Below are 24,160 nucleotides of genomic sequence, written 5' to 3'. Positions count from 1 at the left end.
GTAAGTAAGAGTCTGACACTCCTGCTCTCGCCTCGCCCAAGGCGAGAGAAGTCATGTATGATTATCCGCCCTCAAATAAAAAAAAAACACTACGTTAGCCTAATTTATTTCAAGTTGTGAATGAGTTTATACGAACAAAAATTCCACCCTTAACACAAGTAAAACCGCGCTCAAAGCTAGTATTAACAACTTTGGAACTCCATCTAAAGTGAAGGTTATGAAACAGTTTCATATTGTACCAGTTAAGTTAAGTTTTAACTGAAATTGATTGTAAAGGAGTTTTTAATTGAATATTACCTCAAGACCGCTGCCGCTGAAAACGATAGCTTCACTAGTTTTCAGATAGTTTAAAGTGCTTTTGTAATTGTTTCGGTATTTTACAGATGCGGCTTAGGTAAGGTATTTTATGTGGCTATGAAAGGTTTTTTATTTCTTGGATGGAGTGGTAATGAAGTTTCTGTCGTGGTGGTTCGGTAGTTTAAGTTTAAGTTATTCGATTCTTACTGTGATGTTTTTGTATTTGCAACCACGACACAAAAGAAAATACTTGAGTGCAATGTATGTTCATAATACTACGGAAGGTAGTTTCTAATTGTTCAATACTTTTGTCGAAATGTTCAAAACGATACTTTTCTATGAAATTTTTGCGTCAATTAACATACTTATTTCTCAAAAATTAAGACTAGGTAGACAAATTCAGGAAATAAGTAAGTAGTAGGAAAGTAGTATCAAATTAACTAATGAAAGTACGATTACTATTTGAGGAAATTAGGGATATATTGTTGTATTGAAATGTCAAAATAATTTATTTTTATTTTGTCGTGAACTTAGAAAGAGAACGCATTATGATTGTGTTGATATCCTTGTCATTTTGGGTCTGACGTCATTGATATGTCAATTGTTTTTTTATTTTGTTGCGAATTTAGAAAGAGAACGCATTATGATTATGTATCCTTGTCATTTTGGGTCTGACGTCATTGACATGTCATTTGTTTTTGTGCTGGCAACGTAGTAGAAGAAAAATAATTGCATTTAGAAAGAGAACGCATCATGATTATGCTGCTATCCTTGTCATTGTGGGTCTGACGTCATTGATATGTCAATTGTTTTTTTTTTCAATATGTTGTTAATTTAGAAAGAGAACGCGTTATGATTATGTTGCTATCTTTGTTATTTTCGGTCTGACGTCATTGCAGTGTCATAAGTTTTTAATTTATGGTTTGAATTTAGAAATAGAACGCGCTATATTTATGTTGCTATCCTTGTCATTTTGGGCCTGACGTCATTGATATGTCAATTGTTTTTTATTATGTTGCGAATTTAGAAAGAGAACGCGCTATGATTATGTTGCTATCTTTGTCATATATATATATACATTTTGGGTCTGACGTCATTGACATGTCATTTGTTTTTCAGCTGGCAACGTTGTAGAAGAAAAAGAGTTGTATTTAGAAAGAGAATGCGATATATCTGCCCTTGTCATTTCGTGCCTGACGTCATTGACGTGTCATTTGTTTGATGATGAACGGCAACGTTGCAGTTTTGGTGAAGTAATTGAGCTCAAAAGAATAATAATTTGTTTTATGTAGTAAATAGTGTTCTATAGAAAAACGAAAGTCGGTTTGAAATCGACTCATCTGGAAGTATTACGGAAAGGACTATGTTCAGCTGTACATGAAGAATTATATATATAAAGATAGTGCTCTAGTAGAAATAGCAAAAGTTAGTTTTTAATCGGTTAATCTGGAAGTTATACTAGTTTTGTGGTTATGTTATGCGTTGATGATGTTGATTAATTGGCTGCGAATACGAGTGCCGACTGCCAATTGGGGTTTGATTCCTAAACCAGGTCGGTATTTTTTTGTTGTGGAATTGATGTAAATGGAAATTGGGTATGTAATGACTGTCAACGGGGTTTCGGATTCGATTCCCAGGTCAGATAAAGTATGATTAAGTTTCACAGAATTCGAAAATTCTTAGGTACAAATTCGAAATCTTTAATAACAATTTATATCGCTTAAGTATATAAATATAACAGTATAAATTCATATATTTCAATGCTAAGCGAATGTTTGAAACAGCAACACTGTCCCAGCAATGTATCGCCGTTACAGTGCACTTGGGGACAATGTGTTGGGCACACAATTGTTTTTGTAAATTTTATATGAACACCAGACTCTGTGATTTATGTGAGAGCCGTGGTCAGAGGAATTCTGTCTTCGAAGAATATTTTACTTAGGAAAATAAGGTTTTATTAAATCATTTTTTTTGTCTTATTTTTTGTAATTTATTTTTCATCGTCACGCCTTTTACCCCCGTGCGCGTCTACGCAGAGGTGCACATTATGGCCCATTATGCGACTGTACAATGTACACCCACTTTTCACAGAACTAGAATTGAAATTTTATTTGATTGTGGTGACAGCTTACCATCAGACCAACTAAAGGTTGCTAACGATTGATAGCTGTAATAAAGTAGAATAAAAAAGTAAAAAATGGGTGAAACATCTACGATCTGAATACACATTTCATTAAAGTAAACAATTGGCAAATCATTGTGTTAAGGTTCATTCATTCTCAGCCGCACTCAGAGACATGTAATGATTACTTAAACTAGTCCTTAGTAACCATTTTGTACCGAAAAAACTTGCTTAGGACTGGTTTAAGTACATTTTTTATGTTTAATGGGCCGACGTTTGGCCGCTATCTCTAAGTGGTGATGCGGCCTACGATGGAGCACGTCTGCCCATAAGCAACCTACTCGGGCTTTGAATATATCCAGGTTATACCCATCAGGAAACACAAACTCCGGGGGAAAGAATTCCACTCCCTAACAGTTCGCAGAAGGAAGCTTGGAGTGAAGCGCTTCGTGCGACAATAGACATGACTATGAGTATGGTAAAATGAGTCTTAAGACAAACTAGAGTCTCACCTGCATATTACAGATCTTGTACCGCACCGGCTCGCCCCTGCAGCCGGCGGGCGAGGAACAGGTTCGAAGCTGCCTCGACACGCCTCCATCACACGTACGCGAGCACAGGGACCATTCACTCCACTGCGACCAGCCGCCTCGGTCCTAGGAGGAGAAGAGTAATATTAAATATCATGACTGTCTCGTTGGTTGAGTGGTTGCATTTTTATAATGCAAAGCCCATTAGGGCGTGTTTTAGATTTTCGATATTTTCTTGATAGTTGCACGGGGTCTGAAATTGCGCCCAGTATATGGCAATAGGCTAACCCCCTGTTACATGCGACTTATAACATAAATTGTGAAAAGTGCGAGTATATTATACAGTAGCATGACGTGCCATAATTTGCACCTCTGCCTTCCCCTTCGAGGATAAAAGGAATGGCACGTATCTTTCCATATAAAAAACAAAGCTTAGCTGAATCCATTTCCACAAGTGATAAGCTATATGTATGATATGACCAATGAATATAATTGATGGAAGCCAAACGCATCCACGAGCAATGTAGCATAGCACATCTCTGGTCGAACAGCATCAAAAAAAGTTGTTTACCAAAGGGTGCAGCTAAATGTAACCAATTAGCAATTCACACTAACCAACAAAATATTTATAAAACTACCCAAAAAATGTATATTTTGCAACATTAATGCATCATTATACTCGTGCATTATTTACGGAGGATGGGTGTACAGTCAACAGCAGGAGTGGAGTGATCGGCTGTCGAAATACAGTCAACAGTAATGGCAAGCTATGTGACAGCGAGTGCCATCGGTATACGGGCCGCGATTGTGCTCACAAACGGTAGCTTTTGTTTTATTATTGTCATGTAAAAATGTATCTTAACATTGTAGTTTTAGCTTGTCTATTTGCTTGCCTTCAAATTATGCTTTAGGGTATCTGATTCGGAGCTACAGACTACCAAGTTTAACGGGGCTCCGGCTCAAAGAGCAGGAGTAGGAACGAGGTGGTTTTTAGTCAGTAAGAGTCTGAAACTTCCTCACGTCTCGCCGAAGGTGGGAGAAGTTATTGAATGATTTTACTCCCTTAAAAAAACTTACATTTTATATTAAATAATATAGATAACCTTGATGTCACTAAATACAATTTCAGTTACGTTTTGACTTTCAGTCACACACTCACTAGTCACAAAAACAAACCAACAAGGAATCAAATTCAATCCAATCCTATCCCATAAAACTATATTTTTTATTGCGCCAGTATTCCATTACACAAAAACAGCGTATAGAACCGCAACGAAAAAGCGTATGTTTTCATAATTTGCTCGGATTACTCGGATCGGAAAATTCGATAAAACTGACCATTCCGAGTAACGGTATTGACATGCTACTGCAGATTCTGTTAAATCCCTCCGCACCACTGTGCACCGCTCAATAAGCTGGAGCACACAAAAAGCATTCACTTCCAAGTATTTTTCGTTGTTTTTAGAGTCGATTTTCGTGTAAACACTTTGATAAAACAAACGAATTCAATCTTCTAGGAGAATAGTGCAAATATTTGTCATCTGTGTTCTTGAATATTCGTCTGTTCACCGAATATTTTTGTAAAGGGTTAGTGCATAGCGGGACGTTGGAATTTTAAACTTTATTCGTTGCGGTGTAACGACTAAAATTGTTGGGCAGTGTAAAACTAAACCATTTGTAACACATACAAGCCGGTAGGTCACAAAAAATTATGACTGTCTGTCAGTAACTATTAGAGAGTAAAGGAATCCAGCCACTACCATATGTCTTTCTTTTTTAGAAAAAAAACCATCCTCAGTGTGAGAGAGCTATTCTTCGGCACGAATGAGCCGATTCGATCGGAGTGATACCACGGCCTCACCGAAAACCGACGTGAAACCATGCTTGCGTTGAGTTTCGTTGTATTATTGAGGTTCCACAGGCTCAATTAACCCCTTCCTAATCTTCCTAATCCCCAACAACACTTAAATTGGTGTTTCGGGTGTCCATGGGCGGTAACGATGAAAAAATTGTAACTTAAAAAAAAATCGTTTAACAACAATTATAGGTAATTTAAATGCCTTTCATATGTCACCAATGAATAAAATACTTGTATCGAAAAAGAAAAAACGCTAGTAGTTCCGTTTCTTAGTTCCCAAGTTTAGGATATACTTTAGATTCGAATAAAGTATCAAAAGCACTCTCAATAATACAACAATAACCAACGCACGATTTTCAAATCCATCTCCCACCCTTCCCACAATAACATCCCATTATAAAACCTAACACGTACGTGTTGAGACTCACTTTAGAATGTCACCTACAATATCATGAGATATCTCTGTATGTCGGTTAATATGCTACGTATTACGATGTTCATTCTAATTTTGATCAAATCGCGAATCAACGGAGTGGGTAATTGAGATTTTTTTTAAAGGGTCTGCCTATGATGGAATGATTATTTTTGTTGATTATGTTACTTCTTTTTGTTCTTAAACGTTGCCCTACATTAGGTTTTTCTCCTGTGTCGTGGGTGCGTTTACATACAATTTCACATAACACCCAGACCTGAAACAACAATTTGCGGATCACATAAAGAGTTGCTCCGTGCGACTACACGTTGCACGGCAGCCAGTTGCCTAGCCACCGCGCTAACCGTGCAGTCAAAACTTCTGCTTGTATCAAAGAGTTTTAATTAGTTGTGTTTTTCTTGTTAGGCTATTTTAAGGGGGGAAATTCATCAAATGATTTCTACCGTCTTGGGCGAGGCGAGAGGGAGTGTCAGACTCTTACTGACTAAAAAACACCTCGTTCCTACTCCTGCTTTTCGAGCCGGAGTAACCCAATCCGCAGCTCCGAATCGGGCATCAGCCCTACTGGGCCCATCTATGGTGGCCTGATAGCTCTTAGAAGCGCGCGGAACGCGACGCGCCGAGTCGGAGCCCTGGTAAACCCGCTAGGTAGTCCGCAGCTCAGGTTATATTAACGTCTGTTTCCTTGAAAAAACCACCTACGATATCAATAACCGATTTCCGAAAAATCAATAACCTCGTCTGTTCCCAAGCAGGCTGGGAACTAAATAAACTTGTTACATGACCTTTTGAAACCGAAACCACTAACTATATTAAGATCGTGACGTCATCACCGAAATTAATTATAGAAGTCCTACACACTCATATTCATACTATACAATATTATTATTGTGAAAGTGTGTGTGTCTATATGTTTGTCCGTCTTTTACGGCAAAACAGAGCGATTATTTGACATGATGTTTTTAAGCAGATATAGTTGAAAGGATGGAGTATGACATAGGATACATTTTGTCTCTTTCTAACCTCCCACTTCCCTAAAACAGGGCTAGAAGTTTGTATGGAGTATTTTTCAATTCAGAACGGACTCTTATTCATGAGTAGCGTGCGCAGACGCGGCGACGTCACGCAGCCTACTGAGTGAGTGAGTCCCTCTGTGACTAGTAGAACTTTCCTGATCCAATAATTTAAGTGGGTAAACCGTGATTTTTAGTTAACAAAAAAACGTGCTTCTTTAATACTTATCAATCTGTCGCCAATCCCTTAAAAGAGCACGACCAAAGCCGCAAGGAAAGGCTAGTGTAATTACAAACAGATAGGTATTTATTACATAAGTCTGGTGTATTATTAGCCTGTAGTTATATTGTGTCTAAGTTAGAAATAGTAGTGATTGTCGCCAGGCGAAGGAATTATTAATATTATGACAGTTTTGGGGAACAATCTGAGGCCAATAGCTTTCAATGCTTTGACTATGATATTAAAGATATATTCAGAATGATATATTTAGTATAAAAAAAATATGAATATAGAAAGCAGTAGTCCACCAGTAACGGAAGAAATCCAAGCTATCGGCGATCAGAGCTCAAGAGAGAGAGGAATTACCCCCCTTCCCAATACCCGATTCCCCAACAACCTTTAAATTCCGAACCCCCAAAAGGCCGGCAACGCACTTGTAACGCCTCTGGTGTTTCAAATGTCCATGGGCGGTGGTGATTGCTTACTATCAGGTAATCCGTCTGCTCGTTTACCGGCTTATACCATAAAATAATTGTGATTTTAATTATGTACATCTCTATACAAAAGAACGAGCAACATGAACCAGATAAACACAGAAAAGTTGTTTCAACTTCGGCAGCTTGACAGCATTCACATAAACTCGTCGACTCCTCCAGTCTAACCCTTGAACCCTTCACGTCAGATCCGTCAGGAGCACTCGTTTCGAAACAATTTCATACACTGCTACTCTTTGTGGAACAATACAATATTATAGGGATGTAGACAAAGCATGAACATCTAAAATATTATCTATAATAAAAAAAATATATAACATAATATAAAACTCTTTGTAAAAAACGTTTAAAAGTTAAAATGTGGCCCTCCTTTTTTAAGTCGAGTAACTTAGCTAACACTTTCTTCTGATTCTGAAAAATATTTCACTGAAACCCACATCTGAAACAACAATTTGTGGATCATAAGAAGAATTGCTCCGTGCGGGAATCGAACACGTTACCGCACTTTTTTTGTAGTATAAGAATGTTATCTTAAACTAATATATAAAGCTGAAGAATTTGTTTGTTTGAACGCACTAATCTCCGACTTTTCTGAAAATAATTATTCTAATCAGAGATTAGATTAATTATTTTCGTATTTAATAGAGCATTTATCGAGGAAGTTACGATCAATATGAGCCAAGCGGGTGAAACCGCGTGAAAATATATAGTCCTTAGATAAAACCGTTTTTAAAAAAGTGGGAGGTCGCTATGTAACCATTCCCAATAAAATAATAAATGGTGACGTTACGATACAATATATCAAACCAATATATCATCGAAAGTATTTGATAAAATACGTATCTAATGTTTTAAATTAATATATCAGACGGCCATTAAAATATAGCCAACAACCCTATTCTTCTAGATATTTCGCGCCCCATATTTGCGATTCAGCAAGCGAATAAGGAAGAGATTTGGTAGCGCGCGTGATGTTTTTGCATGCTCCTGTCTAGAATAATAATTGTTTCGCTTCGATTTTGGAATTTGTTAAATTTTACGATACGGCTTTTTTGCAAAGAGTTGTGTTTTCGGTGTGTAGGTTTTATATTGACTGACAAAGGCTGCGGTAGGGTTTTTAATCAAATCAAACCATGCGTTCGTCATGTCACGTCGCTAAAGTGAAAACGGGTTTAATTTTTTGACTTGAGTTTTTCAATGCAAAACCGTGTTGTCTGTATCTTTCGTGACGTCACCAAAGTGGTGACGTGATCTTGTGATCTTTTAAAAGATGAAACTATAGATACATTGCCAGTAAGGGTTAAGTAGAAATTACAGTTATAATAAAATTATATAATAAAATTATAGTAGAAACGTTAGTAGCAGCTAGGAAACAGTTTGTGGATCACACAAAGAGTTGTTCTATGTGGGAATCTAACCCACTACCCGTAGCATGGCAGTCGATTGCCCAGCAATCGCCTGAACAGTACAGCCTAAAATAAAAAAATAAATTAACGTAGCATGTGTTTCGTAGCGGTGTAGCGACTACGGCGTAGCGCTACGCTTGCTACGGGCTACGTAGCGGTGGAATCGGGAAATAACGAGGTATAAACAATAACTCCTCATTTTTTGTCTGAAGCACATCTTTTGTGGCTCTGCCATGCAAACGGAATGACGGTGTAATTCCACGCAGACTCGGAACTGCTCGTGTAGACTTGCGATTTATAACAAGTATTAAGATTTTTCCAATTTGTGATTTTTTTTTGACAGAGGACTGGGTTAAGTGTGGGAGAGCCATGCTTCGGCACGAATGAGTCGGCTCGACCGGAGTGATACCACGGCCTCACAAAAAACCAATGTGAAACAATGCTTGCGTTGTGTAAGTGAGGTTATCGGAGGCCCAATTACCCCACTCCCCAATCTTTCCAATCCCCTATTCCCCTACATTCCTTACATTCTGAACCCCATAAGGCCAGCAACGCACTTGTAAACTCTCTCTCGGGCGGCGATTGCTTGATTGCCTGATTGGGTGCGTTGCCGGCCTTTTAAAAACGAATACGCTCTTCACTTGAAGGTTTGAAGGTCGATAGTTTAATAATAATAGTTTTAAACATCCCTGCGACTATTTAGTCGCCAGTGTACAGGGTGTGTACGAGTAAATGTTTAATCCCAACGTTACGATTATTGTACTCGTTCGCAACACGCTGTATATCATATACAGGCCGTTATTTCTATTGTACACCTTCTGTGGATTTTATTGCTCTTCATATTTATTTTTTTCATGGTACGAGTATAAACCGGTAAACGAGCAGACGGATCACCTGATGGTAAGCAATCGCCGCCGCCCATGGACACCCGAAACACCAGAGGCGTACCCCACCCCCCATCTCCAAACCCCATCTTACGGTACAAAAAATTTTCGTAAGATGGGGTTTCTTTCATCCTAGGGCGTAACTTTGACCCAAACTTTTATACCAATGAAAAACTAATATACGCTTTGTTCTGGATTCCTAGGGAACTTTACTCTCTGTTCCCTTAAGATCCTTCCTATAGGTTCAAAGAAACCCAATCTTATCGATACCTAAATGTTCTTATAAAAAGAGACCTATTACAAGAGACTCCATTGAATTCACAGTTCACACAGCAATATCTAAAATTAGCATAGTTATATCGAATCTCAACTGTCCTGTCTATGGCAGGGTAATGGGAGAATGTATTGCTCTATTCACACCCATACATTAGCATAAACACTACAGACACTGGGCAATAGAATAGAATAAATCGTTCATTAATATTACATTATTTTTTTTTTGTGTTTCAAAGAAAAATAGTGTAATCTACTTTTAAAAGTTCACAATGATTACATAAAATGAAGTGTTGTTGCGATGCAATGGACACGTATGGTCAGGGCTTCAGTCAGACTTTATACTATGGACAATCAACTAAGCGATCCTCATGCGAAAAATAGAACTGGAGTGATACCACGGCCTTATAGAAAAACGACGTGAAACAACGCTTGCGTTGTGGTTCGTTGTGTGAGTGAGGTTACCGTAGGACCAATCCCCGATTCCCCAACAACTTTTAAATTAACTACTTAACCACCAAAAGGCTGGTAACGCACTTGTAACGTCACTAGTGTTTCCAATGTCCATGGGAGGCGATTGCTTACCATTAGGTGGTCCGTTGGCTTATATAAAGAACAAGACCCCACATCCTCATCATTCACTCGTAAACTAACAACACAATGAGAGAAAAAGAAACAATCTTTATCAACAGTATAAAATACAGCAAGAACTAAAGGACGCGGCATTAGAGTCGACTCGATGTGTAGAGGCGACGCTTACAAGTGAACAACAAGTACGGCGGGGCAATCATACTGCCAGTGTACTGGGTAAGGGCTAGTCTACAATGCTGGGGTGAGACGACACGACGGTTGGATACAATGAAGTTGTATAGTCAGGCGAAGCGAAGCCAAAAACATTTATGGCGTACAATATCTTTTGATAAGACTAGTCAAGAATAAGTTTGTTATAAATAGCTAGCTGTTGCCCGCGACTTCATGCGCATAGAATAGTATCCTCTTCTGATACAATTTGAGTATTTGAATTTTTCTAAAATAAAAGTAACCTTAGAACATCAGCTCAGAAATTAGGCGGAACAGACAGATTTATAATTTCTAATTATAAATTTGAAATTGCCAACCCGCATTGAGCAAGCGTAGTGATTAATGCTCAAACCTTCTCCTTGCGAGAAGAGGGCCTTTGGTTAGCATTGGCCGCTTATAGGCTGATGATTCCGATGTGATGTGAACCATTTCCTAGTACATTACACTGGTTCTTCTGTACCATACCATCCGACAACCGATCATTGGAAACCACACGTGGCGCTGTAGTTATTAGCGACGTTCCACTGAAATTATCGGCGACGCGTTACAAAAATCGCACCAGTAAACAGAGTGTAAATGACCTAGCCCTAAGTGGGGGTACAACGAGTGCCACTGCCCCTCTGCCATTGGACAACAAGACAGCAATAACAACAAACGTTTTGCGTTGAAATTTACAATCGAAACGTACACGTCAAAGGGTAGGAGCGTCGAGTGTACGGGATGAGATTATAGCGGGTTGCGGGATTTAGGAATAGGTGGGTTTTTGATGCTGTTAGTGTGAATTTTGAATAGGTTTTTTTTTAAGTAGTAGTAAGTGTTTAATTTGTTACTGATATTTGCCTGGGACTCAGGAACTGAGCTTAAAGATCAAAAATTATCTCACAACTCCATATTTTAAGTCAGATTAATTTAGTAAGTCTCATCTCATGATAGTTAGTATAAAAAACCATTTTAAGACTTACTTCTAACAGGCCCTGAGAAAAATGTGAATATTTTTTAAACGTTGCCCTAAACACTGAGCTAGGATTTTCTCCTGTGTCGTGAATGCGTTTATAAACATACAAGACACACATGAGACACTCACATACACATGAGACCCAGACCAACAACAATTTGTAGATTACACAAAGAGTTGATTCGTGCGCATACGTTGCGGGGCAGTCATTAAGGTCATTATTATTGTGTAACTAGCAAACCCGGCGAACTCCGTTTCGCCACCAATGATTTTCCCTGTTTTCCTGCTTTTATCTTGAATTTATCCTGAATTAAATAAACCTCACGGATCCCGAGACCTTTCCAACGATTGCAAAACCGTGGAAATAGGTTCGTGCGTTCTGGAGTTATAGCGTCAGGAAGAAAATCCCGACCTATTTTTATATTATAGATTATAGATTATTAGTTCAAGTCTGTCGTTCATTTTGATAAAATTATGCCAAATCAGAAAACTTAAAAATCATTTTCCCATCTAGAAGCCCATCAAACCTGAAACCCTAGCTAGAACAACACAAACGTCCTAGCAAGCAAAAAAAAAGACACAGAACCAAAAATCGCTCCCCGCCTAAACTCGAAACATCAATACGTGAAGCTATCGTGTATGCAAATTTCGACTCTCTGGCGAACAACTCCAATTTGTCAGCCCCAAGCCTGTACTTCCATTTTTAACCGTACTCTTTTACAAACAGCTTCTATCCCCGATAATTAAATTCAATTGTAACATACAATTTGTTTTGTTAACTGATTCTAACATTTATAGGATTTGTATTTATGATACTTTTTCGATTGAACGGTCGCTTGCTATTGCATTTAGGTTAGATTGGGTGCTTTCTTTTTAATGCGGAATAATCGTCCAATGACTTCTTCCGCCTTGGGTGAGGTGAGAGGGAGTGTCAGACTCTTACTGACTAAAAACCACCCCGTTCCTACTCCTGCCTGTTGAGCCGGAGCCCCGGTAAACCCTCTAGGTAGTAGCAGCTCCGGTAAATTGTAAGTAGCCATCCATAGCACGTATCCTAGCACGCATCTTTCCATATAAAAAACATAGCTTAGTTGAATCCGCTTCCACCTTGAAGCTACATGTAAAAAAACATACTAAACTATGTATCTATTTATTTATGACACAGTCGCACCTAAATCAATGAACTGAGCTGAGTTACACAAACATTATTATGAACTTAATCTCAAAGTGCATAAGATTGAATATCCCTTGAACTTACCTTGCCATGATGAGTGGAGTTGTCGTAGGTCTGCTCTATGATCTCCGGGTCCTCGGTGGAGATGTCATGGCCGTGCCGGTGGCCGCATGTTATGTGCGAGATCTGAAACAAATAATAACTTCAATTAGTTATTGTTAACAAGGATATACACACGTATAAGTAAGTAGCAGCGTGACAGTCGACGCGTCTTGTGTCGCGGAATACTGCTCATGAATATGAGCATGGCTTGAAACAAGTCGAGTTCCTCTTCAAAGAGTTACATGAGTAAGTCGATAATACAATAATTAATTAAGAGTTTAAAAGAAGGTTTATTGTAATCAATCGGTGAAAAAACCACGCCGTTCCTACTCCTGCTTTTACGTGCCTACTTAGCCAGAGCCCCGGTAAACCCGCTAGGTAGTCCACAACTCCGAATATGTGTAGTGTACTAAGACCGCGACCACACATAAACTATATTTTAAAACCTACCAAAAGAACAGCCATGCAATAAACTATCTCTCAACTACAAAAAAGACACATACAACTTAAAAATCGTAGTTAAAAGCACCGTTTACAATATTTGCATCGCCCAACCAGTTTTTGTTGGGAAACAATGTATCGTGCTTTTGTACCAGCTTGTAAATCATTGAGCTCGAACCTGCACCTAATGGGCGGTGCAACATGCTGACCCGGTTTCGTGATACACTTTTATTTAAGTAAACACGAAACCTTTATGCTGATAAATTCGATGTAATAGTTCGTTGTTTGGGGTGTCCATTTTCAGAACTATAAGATAACACATACATATATAACTTCACACCTGTCTCTCATGGTAGGCAGAGACAACGGACCGCCAATTGCTACGACTCTTTAATACCTCTTTCGCTCCATCAACAGTTATCAGTCTTTTCATGCATTATCGACGGTTAAAGGTACTTTTAATTTTGCCCTTTAATTGCCAATCTGGTCTCTCACAGCATTTAATGATTACTTAAACTTTTCCTTAATAATGATTTTGTTCCAAAATCAATTACTAAGGACTGGGTTAAGTTTCAGAGCTGCGGACAACGTAATAGTTTACTGGGGCTCCGGGGGAAAATTATCCTATGTCTTCTCCCGCTTGGGCGAAGCGAGAGGGAGTGTCAGACTCTTGCTGACTAAAAACCAGCCCGTTCCTACTCCTGCTTTTCGAGCCGGAGCCTCGATAACCCGCTAGGTAGTCCGCAGCTCCGGATAATATTACCCTCTACGATCAAGACGGATTTCTTGATCGTAGAGGGTAATATGATCTGGGGCACGGCAGTGCCCCCGCCAAGTCGAGCAAAAAAAAAGCGGCACGGCCGTACCATCCTTTTCTCGAAGCAATTCGGGCCTTTTTCGACCCCCTATAATTCGGTTGTGGATAAAGCAAGAAACCTGAATCTTCAGTAACTAATCTGGCATTGTATAAACACGGAATATTTAAAATTTCAGTCAATTTGAACCAGTAGTTTAAGAATGACAACTTGTTAAAGTTTCTAAATTTTGTCACTCACTGACTCACCGATCATCAAAAGTCCAAGGCACTTCTAGCAGACTTAGAAGCTTCATATTTGGAATACATATAGAGTTTAGTGTCTTAATCATGGGAAAACTTAAATATTTTGTAATTTCGGTCCAGTTTTCCAAATACACCAACTGCATCAATAACTTTGTAATCCCATATAAATATATGGGATTACAAAGTTATTTATGCAGTTGGTGGTTGGTGGTGGTTATAAATTTAATAGGTGTAGATAGGTACCTACCATATGAGGCAAGGGAGGGGGTATAGGGTGGGTAAGTACCGGAAAAGAAAAAGAGGAAGACTACATATAAAAATAAGAAAATATCATAAGACCTTTAACAAAATTCGTTAGAAGTAGATGGTATCAAAAAGAAAGGCTCTACAAAAAGAAGTGAGATCCCATCAAAAACATCCTGTAAAAAACCCAAGTCTCGCAGCTCAGTCTTTCTACCGTCAAAAGTTGTGAGATCCATGTAATACCAAGTCGGTTAATCTATTTAGTGTCTACTTGAAGGACCTTCTGTCTTAAGTTATTACATAAGTTATTATCATGCCAATATTAAAAATATTTAACGTTTTAAACAAATAGATCGACTTGGACATCGCATGAAAACAAAATGAATATTACAATATTATATACTTTAGTCTCTCGCGCCTCACGCGATTGAAACTCTCGTTCCTGTTGGTCGCTGGCCCGTCGTGCTGTGTAGTGTGATACATACTAATAATCAAATCAAGCGATGTCCAAGTCGATCTATTTGTTTAAAACGTTAAATATTTTTAATATTGGCATGATAATAACTTATGTAATAACTTAAGACAGAAGGTCCTTCAAGTAGACACTAAATAGATTAACCGACTTGGTATTACATGGATCTCACAACTTTTGACGGTAGAAAGACTGAGCTGCGAGACTTGGGTTTTTTACAGGATGTTTTTGATGGGATCCGGTATTATTTTACAGTGTACACGTAGACAAAACAGACTATAATTCTAAGTTTCCTCCCCCAATTACATAAATACCACCTCCGCAACTATGTTTATACAAGAATCAAGTATGTATATTATTTAACCAAATAAAAACGCTAAAGAAACAATAAGTTCACGAAAAGATCCTTCTTCAAAGACATGACGTAATACACTTCATACGAGCCATTTTCAATATACCTAGTCCCCATTTCAAAACGATTTCCGTAGATTCAAGAAAAACATGTCAACTCTTCGCTTGTTTGAACATGTACTCGATGAAACATAAACTATATCGATACGGATGCATCCCGGTTCAATCGTCCGCACAGGATATTCGATACAATCGATTATCTATTCGAATTGGAATATCTCGATAATCGGAGTGATTTGTGTTGTGTATCTGTGGGTATTGTGAATGTGTTCACATGTGTTATTTATTGGTCGTACCCAGCTACGGATTTTGCATTTATAGAGGATGTATCTAAGTTATAATGATTACGACTATTTCGCATTGAATTTGAGTTATTTTCTCCGAGCTTTCTAATCGACGGAAACATTGACTTGGCGAGTTAAATTCCGTTTAGAATCTTATACATACATAACTTCACGCCTGTCTCCCATGGGGGTAGGCAGAGACAATGGACCGCCAATTGCTACGACTTACATACCTCTTTCGCTTCATCAACAGTCATCAGTCTTTTTATTTAAAAGTTTGTTTAGAATCTTATGTTCTGTTTAATAGTTCAAGGTCACATAATTAAACATTTCAATAACATACAAGTCAAATAATACAACGTAATAACACAAAACAATAGTAGCCTATTCAAATCAAAGACGCCTAACACAAAACGCATAGCAAACAGTAACTAAACAACATATTTGCACAGCGACAACGTGTCAGGGGCGTAAATACGAAAATTTAATTATAGTTAGATGTTTTATCTGGCTGGGTCGGCATTTTCCGGCCCAGTGATCATCTTACGGTACATTAGATTAACTGACCCGGCGTGGACCCGGCTCGCCGTACATTTTTTTTTTGTTTATTTTTATATTTTTTTCATAGAAATTTTGTTTTATGCGTGTAGAACGGAGATAAAGCTGTGCTTTGTATAGATATGTGTTATAAAATACGATATCAAGTAGAAAGGGTTCCAGTAATACATCAGGATACTTCCTTTGATAGTTCAAAGAAGGCTGTAGGTATTTGGGTACACTACCCTTGCAGGCTTATGTTACCGAAAGGGGATTTGTCTAAAGGTCAATAACCTTGTCTTGTGACGACAACGGTTTGTGAGCATGAAGGTTGGATTAGATTCTTTGTTTAAGCAACAACAGTTTTTTTTTTTTATAAACTTTGGCCCACACTAGAATTTTCTCCTGTATCGTGGATTTGTTTACAAACATACAAGTTCACATACACATGACACCCAGACCCGAAACAAAAATTTATAAATCACCCAAAGAGTTGCTCTGTGCAGGAATCAAATCCGCTACATGTTGCACGGTAGCCAGTTGTCCAACTCCACGCCAATCGTGCAGTCAAAACACACAACGAAACAAACAAAAAATGAAAACTTTGATTAAGTACAAAAAGACATTTTGTTAACTACGTTAGTGTCTGGTTGTACCTAATGTTAGATGCACTCACTACTAAAATAGAACTAATTACATAGTAATTGGCAGACAGTGGAGTAAATTAATAAGACCTATTATTTTGGAGGAATACTGTAGAAATAGTATACTCTGAATCAAAATAATTCATCACCTCTCCCACAAAGTTTTACATACTATAAATGGGATTACAAATTGCCACTCGATAAATAACAATATAATAATTCCTTTTCAAAATTAAAATCGAAGTAATTTGTACGTCGAACCCGTGAAACAGTAATTATTAACAAAAACATTACCGCAGCTAATGAATCTTTCTACGAGCGACGAGAGACTGGGAGCAACTCAGAAACAGCGGTTGAACAAAAGCGCCTATTGTTTTCACAAGAGCAATACCTCGCATAAACTCGGGAAGCGTCGATTCAATTAACAGTAGGCACCCATTATTCAATCATTTGTATTATTTGTCGAAACGTCGTTAATTATTATTTTGATTTGATTTATTTTAAGAACTTATTATTTATGATTGGATTTTGTAATCACTATAAATTTTGTTTCGTTCATTACAGGTTATTTTGGTACGTTGTTGTTTTTGAACTTAGTAAGGTCTAAATAAAAAAATAAAGGCGTTCTTTCTAATTACTAATGAAAAAGCAAAAGGCAGAATAACAAACATCATGTAAAAAATACGACTATTTTAAATATTTCTGCGAATAATACCATAATGTATCTACATATGATTCTATTTCTCACATCTTATAGTTGACTGATCGGTTAATTTTATACACTTCTAAAACACATCTAAAAGTACTTAAAACATTTTTTATAAGAGTGAAACATCATCCAATGACTATTCCCGCCTTGAGTGAGGTGAGAGAGAGTGTCAGACTCTTACTGACTAAAAACCACTCCGTTCTTACTCCTGCTCTTCGAACCGGAGCCTCGGTAACTCATCAACAGTCCGCAGCTCCGGATAAGTTAACTAACTTCATATCACAATCCATTACGATCAACAGAATTCATAGAGACCCGTTGCTATTAAATCCTCTTTTCATTATCACCATAGCAACAGTTGTCAAAGACCCTCGGTTTCCATAGCAACGATCGTTAGTTCAATAATATCGCATATTTTCTGCAGTGCTACGGTATTTCATAGGAAAATATAGAAAGATGGTGATTTTTCTTGTGAAGAGAAATGATGAGAACCAGTTTTTGTATGAAACTGATGTGGATAAAGAGGTTGATGATGTGGTTAAAGATATAACTGCTATCTTCAATGGACGGCTGAAAGTGACCAGGTTGTGCTACGAGATTGATGAGCTGCAGAAACATGGGACCTTCTTGCCTCCTGAAATGCAGGGGCTGACTGATGAACAGGTAAGATTGTTGTTTTAAATAATAATTTGTTTCTTTAAAGTAGAGGTGTATAGTTTTATTAGTTCTATCGATGGTATTAATGTCTGTGTTTCAAAGTTCATACCTGATTTTATTGTGGAAGCGGGACGGTAATTTTTGTTAGAGGGGAAAGTCATCCAATGTCTTCTCCCACCTTGGGTGCGGCGAGAGGGAGTGTCAAACTCTTACTGAATAAAAACTACCCGGTTCCTACTCTGCTTTGAGCCGGAGCCCCGGTAACCCTTTACGTTGTCCTCAGCTCTGGATCAGGCATCATCCCCACTTGGTGGTCTGATGGCTCTGTGAGCCGCCTGCTCTTAATGACCTGTATTGTGTGCTGCTGAAGACGTCAAGTAAAGATTATGATAAATAATTAGTTTCATCCTTTCACATTACAGATCAAAGAACTGAAACTGGAAGACCCGTGGGCACAGCGCTGCGCCCCACCAGGTCATGTGTTCGTGAAGGATGAGATGGGACGTCGATGTGGCCTCGCCCCCCCTCCCAACATGCAGGAAGTCATCAAGAAAGCTGCTGAGGACGCCAAGGAGTTTATCAGTAAGAAGCATGTAGGTAGAAATAGCTTCTATTAACCAGAGTGATTGTAACTAAAAATCACGGTTTACTCACGTACATTAATGGAGAAAAGCTCTACTAGTTTTGAGTCACAGAAGAACTTTTTATCATGAGTAGCATGCGCTGTGTGATTTTGTAATGAAATGTACCCTTAGACTATAATCTCCACGCTTGGCACGCGGATTTGAGACTTTTCACCAACAACCCCTAAGCTATCTCGTAACTAAGAGTTACTTAGTGTGACGTCAAACTAACCCTTACTCCGGAGTGGAGGTGGTAGACGTGGTGGTCACCATGGTTAGAGAAGTATGCAATCCCAAAAACAAAATCCAATAAAACAATCTAACATATTCCAGGTGGATCTCCGCAAATGTTTGACTCAGAAAGACGTGGCCAGAGCCCTCGACGAGCTCCGTGGTGCGACCAAGATCGTGTTCCCTGGTGGTCTACCACCACACGACCCAGTTCGCATGGAGTTGGACAATGTGGAGGATTTGAGTGGAACCCAAGCTTCCCTTGAAGTCATCGACCCTTCTAGAGCCTGTCTTTGGGCGTGTGGCAAGAAGCTGATTAGTGGGAACAAACTGAGGGACCATTTAGGTAAGAGTTACTTCATCATCATCATCATCAGCCTATAGCAGTCCACTGCTGGACATAGGCCTCCCCAATTGTTCGCCACTTTGCTCTATCACTAGCGAGAGTTACTTAGATTTCGAAAAATGTCGCCTGACGCCTTTTATTTCCCGAAAGGCTAGGTATAGTAAATTTTACGTTAATATTTCACCAATTACAGTTATACTGAGAAATTCTCGACAATTTTTAGAATTGAATAATGTGAAATCCCTAGCGGGTTACCGGGGCTCCAGCTCGAAAAGTAGGAATAGAAACGGGGTGGTTTTTAGTCAGTAAGAATCTCTCGACAGTGTCAGACTCTTGGGTGAGGGAGTCATTGAAAGATTTTCCCCACTCAACAAAAATCGGTAATCGGGAATGGGCCTCCGGTAACCTCACTCACACAACGAAACACTACGCAAGCGTTGATTCACGTCGGTTTTCTGTGAGGCCGTGGTATCACTCCGGTCGAGCCGGCACATTCGTGCCGAAACATGGCTCTCCCACACTTAAAATAACTTATATGTTACTCCAAATTATAATAATTATCTACCTCAGTGCCAACATAATGGTTTGTATAGAGAAACGCGGCTTTTACATAACAAACACATAAATTAGTTCCATGAAAATCATCACAGATTTTTAAATTTTTCATCTAAAGTTTACTTATTCATAATTTCAGGGAACAACAACAAAACAAAAGTGACAGTGAAGCTCTGTTCCAACTCCGAGGGAGCCCCAGGCAGGGAGCCAATCATGAGTGAGGAGGAACGCAAGCAGCTTACCCTCCACGCCTATAGGAAGCAAGAAGAGTGGAAGAAGTTGGAAGCCGATGAAGACGACAGCTACATGGACTCCAAGTGGGCTGATGGACAGAACATGAAGAGATACTTCCATGGCCTTGAAAATATCTCCTGGAAACCCACTTTCAAGAAGTAGGTGGATTGGATTTTCGATCTTCTGGAGATGGTTCTACGGTTGCTTTTTGCTGTGTGGTTATTCTGGAGTTATGTCGTTTTAAGTTTGGCTCTTGTGTCGTGTCTTAGGGTAGTATCATGTAATTGTATTTTTGTTTGTGTCATTCCATTAATATATGTTAGAAGAAATATGTTTTATTTATTGCAACGTCACGCCTTTTATCCCCGAAGGGGTAGGCAGAGGTGCACATTACAGCACGTAATGCCGCTATACAACGTATAAATTGTACACCAACTGTTCACCATTTGTGTTATAAGTCCTATGTAATAGGGGAGAAGCCAAAACTTGTATGACTTGACTTTAGCCTCATTCGGTGAGGCGAGAGAGAGCGCCAGCCTCTTACTGACTAAAAAGCACACCGTTTCTACTCCTGCTATTTTTGGAGTCCCGGTAACCTGTTAGATAGTCCCCAGCTGTAATCCTAGTTTTTCTCCCTAAAAAACCGCATCTCGAGTACATACAACATCACGCCTGTCTTCCATAGCTGTAGGCAGAGACAATGAAACGCTAATTGCTACGAATCTTAGATACAGTGAAACTTAAAGCTATTTTTCTAGGTTTTCTTTGCTATAAACCTCCAAAGAATGCAGAACCGTGGAAATCGGTTCGTGCGTTCTGGATTTATAGCGTCAGGAAGTAAAACCCGACTTATTTTTATATTATAGATTATTATAAGCTGCTGAGATGACATAGCCAAACAATCTCAAGTACAACAAGTCTTTGTAGATATTCCTATATTTGCTCTAAGCACATTCTTTGACCTAAATTCACGATAAAGTCGACATTTTTATCGCTACCCTTCTGATATTAACATTCTGAGCTACAGCTATCTAATATTTCGTTGTATGCCAATATTATGTACTTAATATTAAGTATTATGAATGTATAAGGCTCGGGGTAGCTAGGTTAGGTATTTCATACATAAGTTTAGAAACTACATTGGAAATTGCACTCTATGTGCTTTAATATTGGTCTTAGATTTAGTTATTAACCAATACTAGATGTTTTTATGAAAATTCTTCTTTTCGTGTTGTAGTTTAGGCTCACAAAATAAATAAATAGCAATAGCCTTACCCCCTATTATACGGGATTCATAATTTAACTGGTAAAAACTGGGTTTTAGATTGTAATTACTCGCGTATCATCATGCTAAGGGAGATTTTCCATCAGCGATGTTCTATGCTACGTTACTGTGGATGTGTTTGGGTTACACCAATCATATTCATTGGAACTGAGGTAACGAGTTCAGCTAAGCCATATTCCTTATACGGTAAGATGCGTCTTTTGAATAGCTTCTCTACTATCAATACATTGCATACTCGACTTGCGCATCTTCCTCGCACCATTACATACCTTAGTATCAATGGAAATGGTCACATGTGTAGTTTCACAGCTTAGCTATTACAGCTTCGTAGCATAGTTACATATCACGTCTCTGATGGAAAAGCAACCTTAAAGATATTTAGATAGAGATGACATCAGGTGACATGGATATGACATAGCACCTAATGATTGTACATCGTACACCTACCTGAACATATATTAGATCAGCTCACATCACCGCTAGTGTTATTATTAGCATGATGTATGGCGTTATCGCGAATAGAATCTCGGTCTGATACACATGGGTGTGAAGATTGGACAACTTTGAACTTAATAATCTCTCAACAGTACCGACGCGGGGCGCTCTTATTGGCCGTTTTGAATAAACCGACCATTCAGAGCACCGAACGCTCTCTCATTTCTATTACTTTAAGCGTAAAGCAAAGTACTAAGCAAAGTTCGGTTGATTAAAAGAGATTTTATAAAATAAACAGTATATAAACTTTTTTTTTGAAGGACATTGGGAGTGTCAGACTCTTACTCACTAAAAACAGTACATATATGAACCTAAATATGGATTTCATTCAAAATCCACGCCTAGTTTTCTTTTACTTAGAATAAAGGTATAGCTTCACGTTACATTTCACACCGTTTCACAAAAATCATTTTTTTTAAGGGAGAAAATCATCCAATGACTTCTCCCGCCTTGGGCGAGGCGAGAAGGAGTGTCAGACTTTTACTGACTAAAAAACCCGTTCTTACTCCTGCTTTTCGAGCCGGAGCCCCGGTAACCTGCTAGACAGTCCGCAGATAATAATTTTCCATCCTTCCGACCCGTATGTCCGCTTCCATTATCAGAACGATACATCTTTCTTATGATTCCTTTATGTGTTATCATTGCTTCACCCCATACCCCCGTATCATCCATCACGCTAAACCTGGCTTCCAAATTATGATTCCTATCTACCAAGTTTTTCAACTCAAAATGATAGATTGTTTCGCCTATTTTCGGAAAATCTACCTACGTTTTTACCTGAGTTAGTATTATGATTTTTGATTTAATATTGTAGTGGTTTATGAGGATTCTCTTCTAACAACATGAATCCTCTTTTTGGTTAAGGACATGGATAATTAGGTCTTATTTAGCGAAAAGGGGATGATACAAAAGCCGTGTGGTGATGGGGAGTGTTGAAATATATTTTTACCACCTCTAGTTTCTCCCTCGGGTGTCATAAAAGGCGATTAAGGAACTGTTCATTATGTCAGACTGCAGGGCTGCAGTACACTCTGGTAAACCTGAATCTTTTGAACCATGTTGTTGGAGAATCGCAGATTGGGAAGATTTGGAAGGAAGGGGGTAATCGCTCTTCCGGTAACTTCATTTACACATCGAAACATAATGCAAACGTTGTTTCACGTAGGTTTTCTGTGAGGCCGTGATATTGGTATTACTCCGGTAAAACGGACCCATTCTTGCCGAAACATGTGTCTTCAACACTAAAGCATTTATTCAGCAAAATACATAAAAACAAACAAACTCATAAGCGAAAACTAGTATAAGTACTTAAGTTCAAGCAAACAAACCAAGAACATAAGATTTAACGACAAGTTAAAATTAAATTCCGTAATAGAATACAACTGGTAAACTCATTTCATATTCCTATAATAGACTCTTATGATCTCTCAGTCTAGCAGTTAACTATTAAGTATTGCAGCTTTAGTATTCAATGTTATACAATAATCATAGTGACTGCCTCGTCTGTAGCCACAAATAGATAAACGGATTCATTGAGTGTGTTGACAATTATTATAATATGGCGCCTTTCATTCGCTGAAGGGTTAAACAGATGTCTCTTTTCATTAAGGGGTGACCCTATTGCCATATACCGTGCCCAATTTCAGGCTCTTTAGTACTGCGAGCAGAGCTCCGGACTTACCATGGCTCCGGCTCGAAGAGCAGGAGTAGGAACGGGGTGGTGTTTAGTTAGTAAGAGTCTGATACTCCATCTCGCTTCATAATAGGCGGGAGCGGGAGAAATCATTGGAAAAAATGTGTACGTACCGGCCGACACCTTTCGCTCGACAGTGGATCACTAGGTAAATAAGGCTCAACTTTTTTAGGGTGCCAGGTACCTGTTAGTGATCTGATCGCTTACCATTAAGTGATCTGTGCAATTTTGGCCCGTACCCCATAACATAAACAATAAATTAATATCTAGACCTCAAACTCGACAGCAACTCTAAACACCACTCAAGCAATAAGTCTCCTCATTATAATTCTTTAAATACAAGTAAAATATTCAGATATTCAGCGCAGAGAACACAGCATCCAGTGCCAATTATTCTCACGCACATCCCGGTACAACGATGTCGTAATTACGGCTCTCATTAGCGGAGACAATCCCGATATAACCGCTTGCAGCTGGCTTGGGACAGAAGACAGGCAAACACAGAAGTTTGTTTTAGGGATTTTAAGAGATATTGCTCTGCCTGGAGGACTACCTAGCGGGTTTACTGAGACCCTGGCTTGAAAAGCAGTATTAGGAACGGAGTGGTTTTTAGTCAGTAAGAGTCTGAAACTGCCTCTTGCCTCGCCCAAGGCCGGATAAGTCATTGGATGATTTCTC

The 24,160-nt window shown here is 38.7% G+C and overlaps 2 protein-coding genes across 8 annotated transcripts in view; one reads left to right on the top strand and one right to left on the bottom strand.

Moving 5' to 3' along the window:
* Positions 1 to 24,160, bottom strand: part of LOC118279393 (protein madd-4) — a 409,330-nt gene that overhangs the window by 83,174 nt on the left and 301,996 nt on the right. For all 7 annotated transcript variants that reach the window (XM_050698354.1, XM_050698357.1, XM_050698353.1 and 4 more), the window contains exons 5-6: positions 12,545 to 12,646; positions 2,932 to 3,075 (exon numbers count right to left, since the gene is read on the bottom strand). In XM_050698354.1, coding sequence (XP_050554311.1) covers positions 2,932 to 3,075; positions 12,545 to 12,646 — 246 coding nt within the window. The remainder of the gene's footprint in view (positions 1 to 2,931; positions 3,076 to 12,544; positions 12,647 to 24,160) is intronic.
* LOC118279395 (cilia- and flagella-associated protein 298) lies at positions 17,741 to 20,332 on the top strand. The gene is made up of 4 exons (XM_035599089.2): positions 17,741 to 18,026; positions 18,443 to 18,613; positions 18,977 to 19,220; positions 19,915 to 20,332. The coding sequence occupies exons 1-4, from the start codon at positions 17,820 to 17,822 to the stop codon at positions 20,169 to 20,171; spliced, it is 879 nt and encodes a 292-aa protein (XP_035454982.2). The 5' UTR covers positions 17,741 to 17,819; the 3' UTR covers positions 20,172 to 20,332.

This window comes from Spodoptera frugiperda, chromosome 14 (assembly GCF_023101765.2).
Source record: "Spodoptera frugiperda isolate SF20-4 chromosome 14, AGI-APGP_CSIRO_Sfru_2.0, whole genome shotgun sequence".
Lineage (NCBI taxonomy): Eukaryota > Metazoa > Arthropoda > Insecta > Lepidoptera > Noctuidae > Spodoptera > Spodoptera frugiperda.
The sequence above is the reverse complement of the archived record's forward strand: the minus strand, read 5'-3'. Positions and strand labels throughout refer to the sequence as shown.